General features: G+C 40.8%; 4 protein-coding genes across 6 annotated transcripts in view; 2 read left to right on the top strand and 2 right to left on the bottom strand.

Moving 5' to 3' along the window:
* LOC144646065 (WASH complex subunit 5-like) overlaps window positions 1–5,600 on the bottom strand; it is a 33,309-nt gene extending 27,709 nt beyond the window's left edge. The window contains exons 1-2 of the mRNA XM_078505592.1: window positions 5,370–5,600; window positions 4,460–4,566 (exon numbers count right to left, since the gene is read on the bottom strand). Of these exons, the coding sequence (XP_078361718.1) occupies window positions 4,460–4,566; window positions 5,370–5,594 (332 nt within the window). The 5' untranslated portion in view covers window positions 5,595–5,600. The remainder of the gene's footprint in view (window positions 1–4,459; window positions 4,567–5,369) is intronic.
* LOC144646094 (monocarboxylate transporter 10-like) overlaps window positions 1–14,924 on the bottom strand; it is a 91,511-nt gene that overhangs the window by 33,543 nt on the left and 43,044 nt on the right. The window lies entirely within an intron of this gene.
* LOC144646102 (HAUS augmin-like complex subunit 7) lies at window positions 5,659–14,339 on the top strand. 2 transcript variants are annotated; one of them, XM_078505626.1, is made up of 11 exons: window positions 5,659–5,722; window positions 5,890–5,996; window positions 6,131–6,207; window positions 6,732–6,793; window positions 7,099–7,214; window positions 8,283–8,447; window positions 11,095–11,188; window positions 11,465–11,621; window positions 12,125–12,177; window positions 12,740–12,833; window positions 13,462–14,339. In XM_078505626.1, exons 1-11 carry the CDS (start codon window positions 5,672–5,674, stop codon window positions 13,548–13,550), a joined length of 1,065 nt encoding a protein of 354 aa, XP_078361752.1. In that variant the 5' UTR covers window positions 5,659–5,671; the 3' UTR covers window positions 13,551–14,339. The 2 variants fall into 2 exon arrangements, with proteins under 2 accessions (XP_078361752.1, XP_078361753.1); XM_078505627.1 differs by having other exon boundaries at window positions 13,348–13,475.
* Window positions 13,368–14,924, top strand: part of LOC144646093 (uncharacterized) — a 36,579-nt gene continuing 35,022 nt past the window's right edge. Inside the window, exon 1 of one of the 2 annotated variants that reach the window (XM_078505617.1) lies at window positions 13,368–13,422. The gene's annotated coding sequence lies outside the window, so the exon portion shown is untranslated. The remainder of the gene's footprint in view (window positions 13,423–14,924) is intronic. The other variant, XM_078505618.1, reaches the window with a different exon arrangement.

The raw sequence follows: 14,924 nt of genomic DNA, 5'->3' as shown, positions 1-14,924 counted from the left end.
TAAATCAGTGTACGAAGTTTAAAGGCTATACAGTACTTCCATCTAATGGGAAGTTACAGGGGTATTTATATTGCCAAAAACATGAAAATGAGGCTAGGCTGGCCAGGGTGACTTTTTCCAAACACATTTTTTTAAATTTAAATGAGTCACAACTTTGCAGCCATTTAACCCAAAACACGAAAAACTTCTAAAAATAGTATAATATTTCAGATTATATATTTAAGTGCCACCATCAGCGTTTTAAGAAACTTGACCAAACAACAGAAATGAATGGCAACCATTTTTGCATAGGGTCTATGCCACCTACTGTACATGAACAGCACCCACTCATATACACATAATTATCAGTGAGTGCACTCATGCATTTTATGTGATTCTCACACCTAAAACTCTCAAACTATTTACAATGGATACCTGGGAATAATAATTATTAGAGCAACCTGGTTAAATGCTGGAGGATAGTCTCACATCGGTATAACCTCGGCCCAGTTGTTCAAATGATGGATAAATTATGCTATCCACCAGATAAATATCTTATCATTGGATAAGTGTTGACAAAACAAAATACACTATCCACTGGATAGTAATTTGTAAACCCAGTAGATATATGTTATTTGCCGGCCGGGAGGTCCTTATTGGGAAAAACTGTACCCAAGGTCTTGATTACGGCCCGAGGCCGCAGGCCGAGGGCCGTGCTCAAGACCGAGGGTACAGTTTTTCCCAATACGGACCGACCTAGGCCGGTAAATAACGTTTTTATTTTTTTCCTACTTAAGTTTGTTTGGATTTAAGAAACCGTGAAAAAATCTGTCACAAAATCTTTGTTTGTATACGCGTGGATTTGATTTCAATGTCGAGTCCGACTTGATCGACAAGCAAGAGTCAAGCATTAAGCAAGACAAACAATAATTCCGAATAAAATAGCTTCGCTTAAAATGAACCGTACTCAAGAAATGTTCGCCTTAATTTACACTGCAGAAAATCAACAAAGGTAAATAAAGTCATACTAAAACATAGCACAAATATGCCACAAAACCTAACACTTTTAAATCAATTTCGGCTTCCCGAACAATTTCCTATAAGCTTAAATGTTTTGAAGAGTCTTGATAGCATCCTCGGAGACCCAGGGGCAGTTAGTGGGGGCGACGGGCAGCTTATCGGGACAACGGGATTTTCGGGCGAAAGTTTACAACATAGAGCGTAACAGCCCCTGGGCACTTTGTCTTACCGAACCAGTTCCAGAAGCGTTTGAACTCCTTCCTCTTGATTAGCCTGCGAGAGCAGACGCATTTCCGGCCGTCGCTTCTCTCCGCCGAAAAACAGCGTCTGCGAAACCGAGCCAGGAAACGATTTCTGTGACGTCAGTTCAAGGTAACCAATGAAAATTTACCTTGCATATCCGAAGAGGTGCCACGCGTGTAGCCTGTGAGCCGTCACACAATCGCGTGGAAAAAACAATGGCAAACGAAGTGGACACTACGCGATGAGGAACGTCTTGCAAAGTGTTTCAGTTTAATGCTTTAATTGGAAGTGGGAGACGTACTCACGAATCTTTAGAATGGATTTGGGACATCAGCAATTTTCTAAGCATTGCCTGAGAGGAATATTTTGTACACTATTGTGATCGTCTTTCCGCCGCTTGTAAGTTGAATGAAGACAATGAATGACCAGGTCAGCCTATTATCGTAGCTTGACCTAAATGCAATAGTGCTGAATAACACACAGTACATTGGAAGCCGAGAAAAGAAATATTGAAAACAGCCGCTATTTGATCGTGTATGGATCACCAGAGTCTCAGATAGGTTAGATAAATATTAGGTAGCAGCAGTCGTTGTTGACGAACCACATGTACATGTTACTTGTTTTGTTGGTAAGTTTATTTTATTGTATATACTGTCACCAGGGATTTCAAAACAAGTCATAAAATCGATTAGAAATTTTAGGAAAATGTATGATCAACCGGAACCGTGTAGCCGGCAGTTTCCAAGAGAGCGACAGAAATCGAGCCAAGTTCCGGTGTGTTGGGGTCAATTGCGGTAAAATCATTACTTGCTGTAACAAGTAACTTTACTCCTAGACAAAACTGCCCTGAACTGAAACTAAGATGACGATACCAAATAAAAGCAATACTATTATTGGTCAGAGTTGTAATTTCAGTGTACTGTCTCTTCCGAAAGAGACGAATCTTTCGAGCGACTCTCTGAGATTCGCCTTTACGCAGCGAGTCAAGATGTAAACATAACTTTAGCTATCGCTGAAATCTGCGAAAGTTTTCTTGGTTTTTATTCTTTGGGACAAACTTTTGAGTCTTCGTGGTGCAAAGAAGGACGCTAAGAACGCTTCAGGGTTTAGAACTCGCAGGCCTTGCAATGACGCTTGTCGGAAATGTTTTGTGAAATTTCTCGAAAGGTGAAGATGAAACTCACCTGGTCGATTGTCGCGTCCGGTGTGTTGCTAGAATTTATTACCTATCTACTGACAAAAAGGACATACATTAACCTCCTTTGCAACTGAAAATGTTATTCTGCAAAGAACTACTTTCACCGGGGTAAGAAACCTTCGATGTTTCAGAAAAATTGCCATAGCATCTCGCAGACAGCTCGTAACAGCTTTGTCGCGAGGGAGCCGCGTGGTGTGCACTCGTGTTTTATTCTATCGCGTAATCTAATTGGCCAAAGAGAAAACAAAAGATACGACGTCACAGAAAACGTTTCCTGGCTCGGTTTCGCAGACGCTATTTTTCGGCGGAGAGAAGCGACGGCCGGAAATGCGTCTGCTCTCGCAGGCTACCTCTTGATTGGCCACAAAAATATTTTTGTGGCCAATCAGCGAGGTTGACCAGAAGAGCGACTCTGACGTCTTCTTACACGAAGTTGTTTTCCTCATAGACTCGTCGTTGTTGTTAAGCCCGTCCATCGGATGATACTACGTGAGTCTCAGATAAAAAAGCAAAACAAAAACAAAACAGCGAGGCCTGGGAATATGTTAAATGGTCACTTGTTAAATGTAGCATAGCGCAAGAAAACCAAAAGTTTTTAAAGCTATACGCGAGCACCTCTTGTTTATAAGTTTTCTTTTTGTTATTTAAATATCCAACAAATTAAACAAAAAGCCTTTGTTTTAACTGTCAAGCTGGCAACAAAATAACAATAGGTGACGACAGCGATATCTTCGCTAACGCGTGCAGTGAAGTACCCAGACCGTGGCAAGTTCCAGAAGTCGGGCAACGACCGAGAAAAATAATAAGAATTGTTGTTTACTCGAATAACTATTAAACAGCGCGCAACTAACAGTGTAGAACTGGCAGTCGTCTAAGGCTTATTTTTTTCTTAGACTCTCCATGTAATAGCATCCGATTGATGGGCAGAGCATCCACGACAAGTCTATGAGGAAAACAACTTCGTGTAAGAAGACATCAGAGTCTCCTGGCCGGTCCCCGTCGCTGATTGGCCACAAAAATATTTTTGTGGCCAATCAGGAGGAAGGAGTTCAAACGCTTCTGGAACTGGTTCGGTAAGACAAAGTGCCCAGGGGCTGCTGGTTACGCTCTATGTTGTAAACTTTCGCCCGAAAATCCCGTTGTCCCGATAAGCTGCACGTTGCCCCCACTAACTGCCCCTGGGTCTCCGAGGATGTCTTGATAAGAAGCTTTGCAACTCTGCTAAGCCTATTTTTCTGATTCAAAAATACTCTTTGACCGAAAAGCAAGCTATTAATACACTTGTATTTAACAAATTAATAATCTCTGCGTTGATTCTTATTCTGATAAACAGTGCCAAACTGAATGAAATGCGTGGCGTCTACGTACGGCACAATATTGTGAGAATTAATTTGTCCGTTTTTAATCAAAGAATCTCATTTGCTTGAATGATGGTAAATAGTGTTCTGTTTAAGCAAAAAGTGACAGATAAACAATGCAGTTTAGCACATAGATAGAGTCTAAAAACCCGAATGAATTTTACCGCAATGGCGTGAAAATCATTGCGAGATGAACAAACAACGGCAAACTGCGAACGGTAAACTACAACTCGATTTTGTTGAGAAATAAATAAATACCTCGCCTTTTGAAGAACTTTGAGGCCTTTAATTCCACTGCTTTTTTGTCCTTTAGCATTAACAATGGATGGTGAGGCTATTTTTGTCTTTGGAGAGCAAAACTTTCATGTGTTCGTTAGACTCAAAGGTGCAAAATGATTTCGCGCCGTGAGCGGTCCGTACGCGGGGTCCGGATGAGAAAAACCGGACCGCTGGAGCGCGCGCAATTAGCCAATCAGATTAAAGGATTCAGGATTCCGGACCGCTGAGATGCTTGAGAAAAAAATAAATATAGTTATCCACCCTTTGAACAACTGTGGCCTGTACGCACACTGAGCATCTCATCCATAGAATAATAACAAAGTAAGTCCTTACAGTAATTAAAATTCTAATTGTAAATACTGTACATGTAGGGCAAGCTTACCTGTTTAGATCAGTGATGTACTTATGGACACTCTCAAATGCTTTGTAAAACCTGGTCAGAATCTCAATGTGATTTTCTCTAAATTCTTCATCAAGATCTTGAAGCTCCTACATACACAGAGAAAAATGTTTAGTTACAGCACATGATCAAAAAACCTCTCTTCTTGTATATAACATGTAGGAGACACTACACATGTAACAGGTATATAAAGAACATTCAGGGGAATATATACCACAGGCTGTTTTATCTAATATGATGTACCTATCACTGACAAAGTCGTGAACTAATCATTTATGCACCTATCAATGTTAAGCTGTAGGGGAGAGGAAAGCTGGGCATAGGCAGGAAAATTGAAATAAGCTGAGATTTTCTGTTCAAATAATGCACCCGTCAATTCCAGCAGTGCCCGTGCCCCTCCCCCCTGCTCCCCCCCCCCTTGGAATTAGGATTTTTTAAAACCAACTGGTGACTGCCCCACTACAGGGACAGACTAGCTGTCAAAAATTTTCCCTCTCACAAAATTCTTTGTTAACGAGTGGGGAGTTGACACAGTAAGATGAAGGGGGGGGGGGGGGATGGAGGAGGGGTGTGGATATTGAATGCACACTAACAGGTGTTTTCAGTTTCTCGTGGGGCTATGAAAATAACACGTTAGACATTCCATCATCTCTATACCCCTGTGATATTCTAAACAAAATATATTCTTTACAAAAAAATGAATTTGTTGATTTCAGCTCCTCGATTTCCGCAATCATATAAACAAAAGCCGAAGTTGGTGTCAGAGACGGGTACGGAACATCTCATATCAGATGCACCCATATACGTTCTACGTTACCTATGCTTCTGTGATTTAATTCATAGTAAAGAGTAGCGAGTACGAAAACGAAAATTATCAGATCTTTTTTCTTACCGGTTTGGAATCGATCCGGTTCTCGTAGTAGTCGGGCCCCTTGAAATACGAGAAGTCTGCTAAGATCTCGCCATATTTATCGCGGTCTTCTTTCGTTTCTTGCTTAAACACCGGAGGTATGAAGTCGGATAGACGCAACAGCTCAGCAACGATGGCATTTCCACGGCTAACAAGCTTTAAAATGGTTTGTCCGCAAGCGTTGTTATCTGCAAGGAAGTCCACCATCTTGAATTGCTGCTATCATGTGACCGAGGCTCGAGGTAACAAGTCCCATGATGCGTCTGGAGGAGCAATTTTGAAAAATGGCGGCCGCAGGGAAGGATCGACTTTTCCACTTCAGATCGAGATTAGAGGTACAAGGCTATACTTCGTGTTGACAGCTTCTAGTTTTTGCGACTCCTTTTGACAGAATCTCGAAAATTCTACCTTAAGTAGAAGTTTAGATATTGTGGCAGAGTGCGTTAAGTACAGTGTACTAAATGTTTTCCAACTCTTTGATCCATCTTTCCTGTCCTTTCAGGAGCTTGATTGCCCATATCTAGGTGGTGTTGAAGATTCATGGATGGAAGAGCTGTTGTACAACCCAGGAGAACCAAGGCTTAGGCTTCTGCAGTGGCTTCTAGCAAAGTAAAAATCACTTTACATACATGTAACACATGCATGTACTGCATGTGCAGACTGTAGCTCATCATAATTTGAAGCTCTTTGCAGGGTTCATACATATAGATGAAGAACATGATCTGAGTGTATGAGTTTTGCAGGTTTGATCCAGTACTGTACAATATGCTAGAGAACCAACAGAGTAAGGCTTTGGGGAGAAATGATTCCAGACTTCAGAGTGAGTACTGAACACTACTAGGCATACATGTGTGTGTGGGCTTATTTTAGTGCCATGCAAACACCGACAAAATAAATTTACTACAATAAATTATAACAGTATGCATCAGGCTGCACTAGGGGAGCTGGCAGGGATGATGCAGTGGTGAGAGTGCTTGCCTCCCACCAATGTGGCCTGGGTTCTATTCCGGCTAGGCACCATAATGTTGAGTTTGTTGTTGGTCCTCATCCTAATGCTCTGAGAAATTTTCTCCATGTTCCCCCCAGCTAGAGCTGATGTGGTTTTCTCTCTAGATATACTGTAGTAACCTATTTATTATTATTTTTTTATCAGCTTCCTTCCCTGCACCTTATCCTTCTTTGCAATACTTGTAATGGGGTATAGTTAGATCAGGTTTGAATGAAACGTAGATGTGAAAAGTTCAGTTTGCCACTTGATTTGATGTAATGGTGGGTCATTAGATGCAACTTAATGAAAATAATCTAGTTACAGGTTACGACAAAATTATTTTTTTTTAATTTTAGAGCTGCTGTTTGCATGCCATCTGTTGGGACTCTGTAAAAGTGATGATATTGACCTTGTACAGGTAATTTGACAGCCTAATACAGTCTGTAATTATTATAATTTTGAGGTCATTTTTTTCTTTGGTAAGCATCAAGGCATTAAATGTTGTGAGGGGTGTCATTATATACAGTATACAGTGTTATGAGAGAGAATTTATTCAGATGTTTGTAAAATATGTTCACTGATTTGGCTTTGTGTATGTATTGCATAATTTAGCAGCTGTTTTAAGAACTGGGAACAAAGGTTACAAGTACAATTATAACTGAGATTATTTGATTAATATTAAATTAATGTACATGTACTACATGTATGAACTGTGTATTGTAGGGCAACAAGTCTAAAAACAAACAGGCAGTATTCTGGGAAAACCTGTTAGATCTTGTCAGTGCCATGGAGTCATCAGGCCAGATTCAACGCTTTACAACCCCAGTGAGAACAGCTAGGTTTGTGTTACAAGTACATGTTACAAAAAGTGATAACAAATTTATAATTCTCTTTATGGTTTTAATCCAATGAAAAGGAAAGAAATATATTTAATAATTATTCTACAAGCGCGCGTTGGATGATGGTAGATAGCCAACGAGGCGCGTAGCGCTACATGTAGGTTGGCTATAACGATCTCATATCCAACAAGCGCGAGTGGAATAATAATTGTTTTATTAAAAACGCCCAAAGAATTGCAATATTTTAGCTCCCAAGCTGCTTTCGTTGACATGTATCGGCTACCATATTTTTGGTCAATGGTATATGAACTCATATACCATTGCCTGTTGACCAATCCAAATGCAGGAATTGCAATATACCATTGCTAGTTTTTAATAATAGGGGATATATCAGTCTTGAAGTAACCAACAAATTCTCAAAATTATTAAAAGTACCAATCAAATATACTTGTGAGTTGACAGTCTTGGCTTGAAACTTGATCCTCAATACTAGTCTGAAGGAGGGGCCTCCTTCTTGCCCGCATCTCTCCTCTGGGGGGTTAGGACGTTAGACGTAGGCTGACACTTCAGACTACCTTGATACTGGATGTTTTGGAGAATTGAAAATTGAGTTTCGAGGCTCAAGTTTGGAGTCTCAATTTTTGAGAATCTCAAAATAGCTTTTGAGGACACAAAACACAGAACAAAAGCAATGAACAATAGTGCAGTTCGCATGGCTTTCTTTGTTCACTTGAGTGTACTGTATTTCATTCTAATGGTCAAATCGTTGGTGTGAAGTTGAAGTCCTAATAAAAAATTATCACATAACATTTGTAGCAAAAAAAAGAGAATAAAGAATAAAAGAAAATGGAACCTAACTTGTGAGCGCATAATGATGTTTTTGGCTCTTTTCATTGAGACTCAAGTATATCAAAATAATTAATTGCATACCATTTGCGAATTGTTCATGTTTCCCTTGATTCCTAATGTACCGGTAACTATAAATTAGCAAACGTAAAACAACAGGCAAAGATAGATTTTTTCCAGCCAAAAATCTTACTTCGTGTCATTTTTTTCTTGTTACGAAAGTTTACAGTCTACAGCTCACTTCTCTTTGGAAGAGCAATTCAAGAATGACTGTTACTTTTTTGATGCTTTGTGTCGCCAAGAAGACCTTCAGGATATTTTTAGGTCAAAAGTGCAGCTATATCCTCCAGACTTGATAAAAACTACATCTGGATTTGAACATAAAAAGTAAGTACAGATCATGCAAGTTGAGGTTGTGGTTAGTGTGCAATGATGGGCCTCTTTGTGTAATTCTTTGCCTGTACATAATTCTTTTTCTTCGATTCTTCAATGTGCTGGTAATCCTGCTGCCATTTTATTGACATTTTGGGTTGTTAAAGGAGTTTAATAATAAAGTATTATTTTGTTTGTCTCACGACGTAGTCACATGTGATGGAGATCGCAACGTTTCGACTGCATACTGCTAGTCTTCATCAGGCGATAAGGTCGACTGGTTGTGCGTTAGCTTATAAAGCACACGGCTGCGCTGTGATTGGTTGGTTTTCAACAGCTCTGATTGGTGCATTTCGATCCTCGGTGTTCTGCATGCTGGTGTACTGTTGCTCCCTCGGCAGTCCGCAGTCGTACAGTTCTCCTGTCGTTGTGTTTTTTGATCGTGGGCATCCATGCTTCAGGAATTTCAATTCCACTGTCCCTGTTGATATTATTAGGGTGAAGTCTTATGTGAATCGCCTCTTTGACCCGGCGTGTGTACCAGTGCGAGTCACGATCAATAAACTTTACCTCATTCCAAAGCGGGCAGTGTCCGGTGTTGTTGGTATGCTCTGCAACGGCGGAAGTCTGGGTGCATGCGAGTCGGATGTCCCGGTCGTGTTCTTTGATCCTACAGCATACATGTAGGTCTTCCAGTCTCGCCGATGTAAACTTTGCCGCATTCACAGGGAATCCTGTAAACAACGCCATCTTGCTTAGTCGAATCAACAGCGTCTTTCGGCCATACTAGTTGTGATCGTAGTGTAGTTTGCGACTTGAAAACAGCGCGTACGCCTTGTTGTTGTAGGCAGCGGCGAAGTTGCTCGGAAAGACCTTTGACATAAGGTAGAACGGCAGTAGATTTAAACTCAGCCACGGGTTCAGCACTGGTGTTCAGTTTTCTAGTCTTGGTGATCTTCTGCAAGAAAGAAAAAGGATAACCATTAGATACAAGAACAGATGACAGATGTTTTTTCTCCTTGGAGATTACAGATGGTTTTGTTACGAGGCGTTTAGCGCGTTCATAAAGACACTTTACAATACCGCGTTTTACTAATTGAGGGTGATGTGAATCATACGCTAAGTATTGATCAGTGTGTGTAAGCTTCCTGTATACGCTGGTGGTGAGGCGGCCGTCTGGTTCTCTCGAAACTGCGGTGTCAAGAAAGGCAAGTTTGCTGTCACTCTCTGTTTCCATGGTGATGCGAATGGAAGGCTGCTGGTTGTTAAGATGTTGTAAGAAGCTATCGACGTTCTTGCGATCCAGGATGGTAAAGGTATTGTCTACGTAGCGTTTCCATATCTTAGGTTTGTAGGATGATGAAGCTATTGCCTGCTCCTCAAAGCTCTCCATGTAGAGATTAGCAATAACAGCGGAAACTGGGCTTCCCATGGCTGCGCCTTCTTGTTGTTCGTAGATTGATCCGTTATACAGGAAGTATGTGGATCTCAATACAAACTTCAGAAGATCAGCGATCTGAGCAGGTGTTAGCGTTGTGCAGTCAGCAAGGCTGGGGTCATCCTCTAGTTTCCGTAGCGCGGCTTGTACAGCGCCGTCGATAGGAACGTTGGTAAACAGCGACTCTACGTCGAAAGAGACCATGACCTCGTTGTTCAGGATCGTCTCACTGCTGATGGTGGACACGAAGTGGGCTGAATTAGTCACCGTGAACACGACCGGGACATCCGACTCGCACGCACCCAGACTTCCGCCGTTGCAGAGCATACCAACAACACCGGACACTGCCCGCTTTGGAATGAGGTAAAGTTTATTGATCGTGACTCGCACTGGTACACACGCCGGGTCAAAGAGGCGATTCACATAAGACTTCACCCTAATAATATCAACAGGGACAGTGGAATTGAAATTCCTGAAGCATGGATGCCCACGATCAAAAAACACAACGACAGGAGAACTGTACGACTGCGGACCGCCGAGGGAGCAACGGTACACCAGCATGCAGAACACCGAGGATCGAAATGCACCAATCAGAGCTGTTGAAAACCAACCAATCACAGCGCAGCCGTGTGCTTTATAAGCTAACGCACAACCAGTCGACCTTATCGCCTGATGAAGACTAGCAGTATGCAGTCGAAACGTTGCGATCTCCATCACACGTGACTACGTCGTGAGACAAACGAAATAATACTTTATTATTGTACTCTACCACGATGAATAACCACAGCATTTTTTATGACATTAAAGGAGTTTACTTTTTAAAATAGGGTGGCTTTTGATCCAAATTTGCAGCCACATTTTGAATACTGTAGCTCCCAACAGTGGATACCCTTGAGACCTCATCTATGTGCCCACTTAAAGGAAGTTGACAACTGTGTAATGGTAATTAAAAACAATTATCTTGATCAATCTTGCAGAATATCATCTGATTTACATGTAAGCCCACTTGTCCTATGTCCTCATTTTGTTAAGGATCAGGCGATATTCTGCACTATTTCACGGGAAGATATATTCTTCAGCCTGGCCAATAGGGGTTAAAATTATGGCTATACACTGTATGTGGACTGTTTGACCCAAATTTTCTTCAAGTGTTGAACTTTGGAAATTAATGTTTTGTCAATACAGATTCCAATATAATGTACAGTTTTGTCTGCAAATTAACAGAATACCTGATGAGAAACAGTTGATGTCTGTCACAGAAAAACTGGCTAATGAACTGGAAGAACAGAGCAAACAACTGGATGAGCTGAGAGAAAATGTATGATATACTCTCCATAATTTGCTTTGAAACAAAAAAACCAAACAAAAAGATTTGTTCCAGAAAAGATCCATACATGAACATGTACCTACCCCATGGTAGGTTTTCTGGTTTGAATCCCCCAACCCCTCTGGAAATTCCAGTTACTATAGCTGAAATTTCCTTTAAACAATTTGGCTTTTGAGACTCTCCACCCACTCAGAGTTTCCAATGACCTTCTGTGGAGTAGGTATGGATTTTTTCTGTTGGTTGATTTTGCATGTGTTTTTTTACTAGGCTCCTTTATGTGATGCTGATGCTGTCACAGTTGAGAAAGTGAGTAAAACACTGTCTATGTCACTCACAACTATGGCTCAAGTTGTGTCTGGATTTCTTCACTGCTTTGAGACAGAGATGAAGCCGTGGTGTAAAAGACCAGCACCTTTACTGTCAGGTACAGTATGAAATCTTGAAACCTTTGCTGTGAGCAAAGGCAAGTGCAAAGCATGAGACCTAGCCTGCGTAGCAGGTGCCTGTTTAGGTTTTTTAGTGTGTTTAAAAGAGAGTGCAATCACATAAAGGCCACGCAAAGAAAAATCCTCATGTGCCCCCCCCCCCCCCTGGCGCCTTTCGCGTTTTCCATATGCGTGCTTGCAACTACGGCTGTACAACATGTACAACGAGTTGCATCCTGCATTAATGGTCTTTTGTCTTAGCACACAATACTCTCTTGAAAATGGAACATGATGTGGTGATATAGTAACAGAGGAGGCTATAACTGCTGTCTGTGTTTACATAAAAAAGCATAAGTGTTTGTAACATGGGGTACAACTAAAGCCCTCAACATTAAAAAGCCTTAAAATGCTGTCTATTGGCTTCTGATAAGTAGGTTGCCACAATCCTGAAAGATTTGATTTGAGTTTTGTTAACTTGAGATTAATTTTCTTTTGATAACAGAGGTTGGACCAGCATTCAGCAGAGTTCACACACTTTTACTGAGATATACTGAGGTATAAATTTATGTAAAATGTAACGTAAATGCTGTTTGTTGTGGTTATGCACTTACTGTAGCTTCGAGATAGGTGAGAGGAAATTTGAAGCCTGTTTTCATCAGATAAGAAGAGGAATTAGTTGTTGCTTTTGCTCAGATGATGACGTGGAAATAGCATCCTGTCTTCAATGTGGGGGATTTACTGCACTGCAGATGTAATAAATTCCATGAAAGTGAACAGCCTGCCGCCATCAGCAACTCATTCACATACATGTATGTTATGTAATCTGCATTTTTCAAATCCAGGATGCCAATTCCACATCAGACCAGGATGACCAGAACTACCAAACACGTTTATCATTAAGAACACAATAAGAAACCCCCCAAACTACATCTTAGAACTTGAAACCAAAAAACAAAAGTACCAGAGAATTTATAACCTCTACAATACCTAGCCTGTGAAAACAGCGTCAGCTCTGGTCAGGAGTGATGAGAGGGGGGGGGGGGGGGGGGGATGTACCTAGGTTTTCATGTGCAAGTGAACTTTATCTGACTGTTTAAATTTTCATGATAACTTTCAGCTGCTGCAAAGCTTAGGAACAATCAAGTGTTCTTACAGTCAAATGTGCCAAGAAAGTAAAGCAAAAGTCTCCAAAAGACAAGCAAGTGATACAGGTGAGATGCTGTTATGTCGTCGTCATTCGTGATCTAACTTTAAGTCACAGCTTCATAATAGTTATTCTCCTTTTGATTGTCTTGATTTTAATGTTAGTCCTTTATAATTTACAATGGCAATTGGAGCGGTTTTCAATTGAGTGTTTAAAGAAATAGGTACTTGCTTTGGTTTTGTTTTACTATGCTTAGTGACTAGTTAAAAAATCTCGGCCACAATCCAGTGAACCAATCAAAACTCGAAGCAAACGTATGTAGCCGCGGGAAAAACGCCTGCCACCCAATCACGATTGGTTTTGGCTTTACTTCTGATTGGTCGAGAAAGTAGCGTTTTTTTTTTAATCAATCACTTAGAGTATAATAAACCAAAGCAAATGTGAATTACTTTCGTCACTCAAGTGAAAACTGCTTTAGTGGACTAAAAGCAAAACCAAAGCAATTCCCGATTACTTTGGATTTTAAACAAAAATCTGCTTTTTAATTGCAAGCCTTTGCATTCTTGGATTTCTTCTATTAGCTTTGGTTCCAAAGGTGTCAGTTTACTTGAACGACTGCATGGAAAGGGACAAAGAAACCTAGGAACTTAGCTAAGGTTAGTGCATTTTTTCATATCTATTTTTTGTAATTCCAGGTCTTAACCAGACAGAACTACAAACGCTTCAAGGGTGTTTAGGTGTATTAGAAGATTCATTACAGCGACTTAAAGAAGGAGAGGATTGAAATTGAAATGTACTGATTGCGTGTTCAAGGAAAAGGAAAATCGATGGACTCGCAAGCACCTTGCTAATTGAGTCGGCAGATCTTAGTGGAGCTCGAGTATCGGCCCGAACAGTTTTCGATCCTTATTATCCAATCAGAGCCGGTATTGTTGCGCTCACGTTTGCTCGGAAGTCGTTGAGCGAAAACGGGGATCGGTAGCGGTCGGAGGGAATGCCGTTGCCTGTCATCATGGATGATACTGACTGCTAAAAGTGGTAACTTTAAGGAAAGAAAGACTCAACAAAAGACATAACGTGAAAAACATGAATAGGTTTACTGGAACTCGCGAAAAGAGGAAATGATGGCAAACTCATGTAGACTCACTGCAATCGTGCAAACGTACTGTATTTAGTGTAAATAAATTTGATATTTATTTTGTACATTTGACATTGACTGTTAGCGTATAGTTACACTCGTAACATCCTGTATAAATAAGGCTAGCATAACTAGCGTCTCCAACCTGAAAAATGTTTTTCACCAGTGAAACCACTCTTACCGTTTCCACTGCATTTAAAGCTTCGATTTCATTTCATTGATTAAATTGAGTGTCGCGACAAAAACCAAAGTTATCACCCTAGCCAATCACAGAAGACGCTGACAATCCAGTGAACCAATCAAAACTCTAAGGAAGTACATGTAGCCGCCGCGAAGCGCGGGAAAACGTGGGCGAGCGAGTCAAAATTGCTTCTAATCTCTGATTGGTTGAGTAGGTGGCGCGAGACTTTAAACCAATCACAGGGCGTGAGTGAAGCAAAACTAAAGCAACAAGAGCTCTTAGAGCTTACAACTGCGCTGGTCTCGTGAGCACTTTAGGGGAGCCATGTCAGGGGAACAAAAAATGCGCCGCCCCCCCTTATCCCCTTTACCTGCGTCGAACAATGTTGCGACTGACAAACAAGATGGTAGGAAAACACCTTGCGTGACATTTCATGGTTGACTAGTTCCATCCGAAATTAAATATTTTTCTTATATGCTAATGCTGGCCAAATTTAATTCCCACGATCCTGATCCGTGAAACAAAAAAAATCGTTTAAATCAGCATCCAGTGTTGTCTTGAATTACCGTTTCAAGATTGAATAACCAGCTCCGAAAATGGAATATTGGAGCAAATAATTAAATCAAATTTGAGAAGAACACTAGACCTGTGTTTTGCTGAATGGGAATTCCCCGGGGAATTAATCTATCAATGACATAACCCTTGCAAGTCAGGGCATGTTTGTCCATCAGATTTCAGAAATCCTATAGATGACACAGCTCCAAAAATAAATAACGCTAAAAGGTCGAACATTTCACGCTTAACATGCTAAGTTTAGACCAGAGGATTTGTTTAGTTTC

Source organism: Oculina patagonica, chromosome 3, assembly GCF_052425735.1.
Source record: "Oculina patagonica isolate OP01 chromosome 3, crgOcupat, whole genome shotgun sequence".
NCBI classification, from domain to species: Eukaryota; Metazoa; Cnidaria; class Anthozoa; order Scleractinia; family Oculinidae; genus Oculina; species Oculina patagonica.
This window is presented reverse-complemented; position numbering and strand designations above follow the sequence as displayed.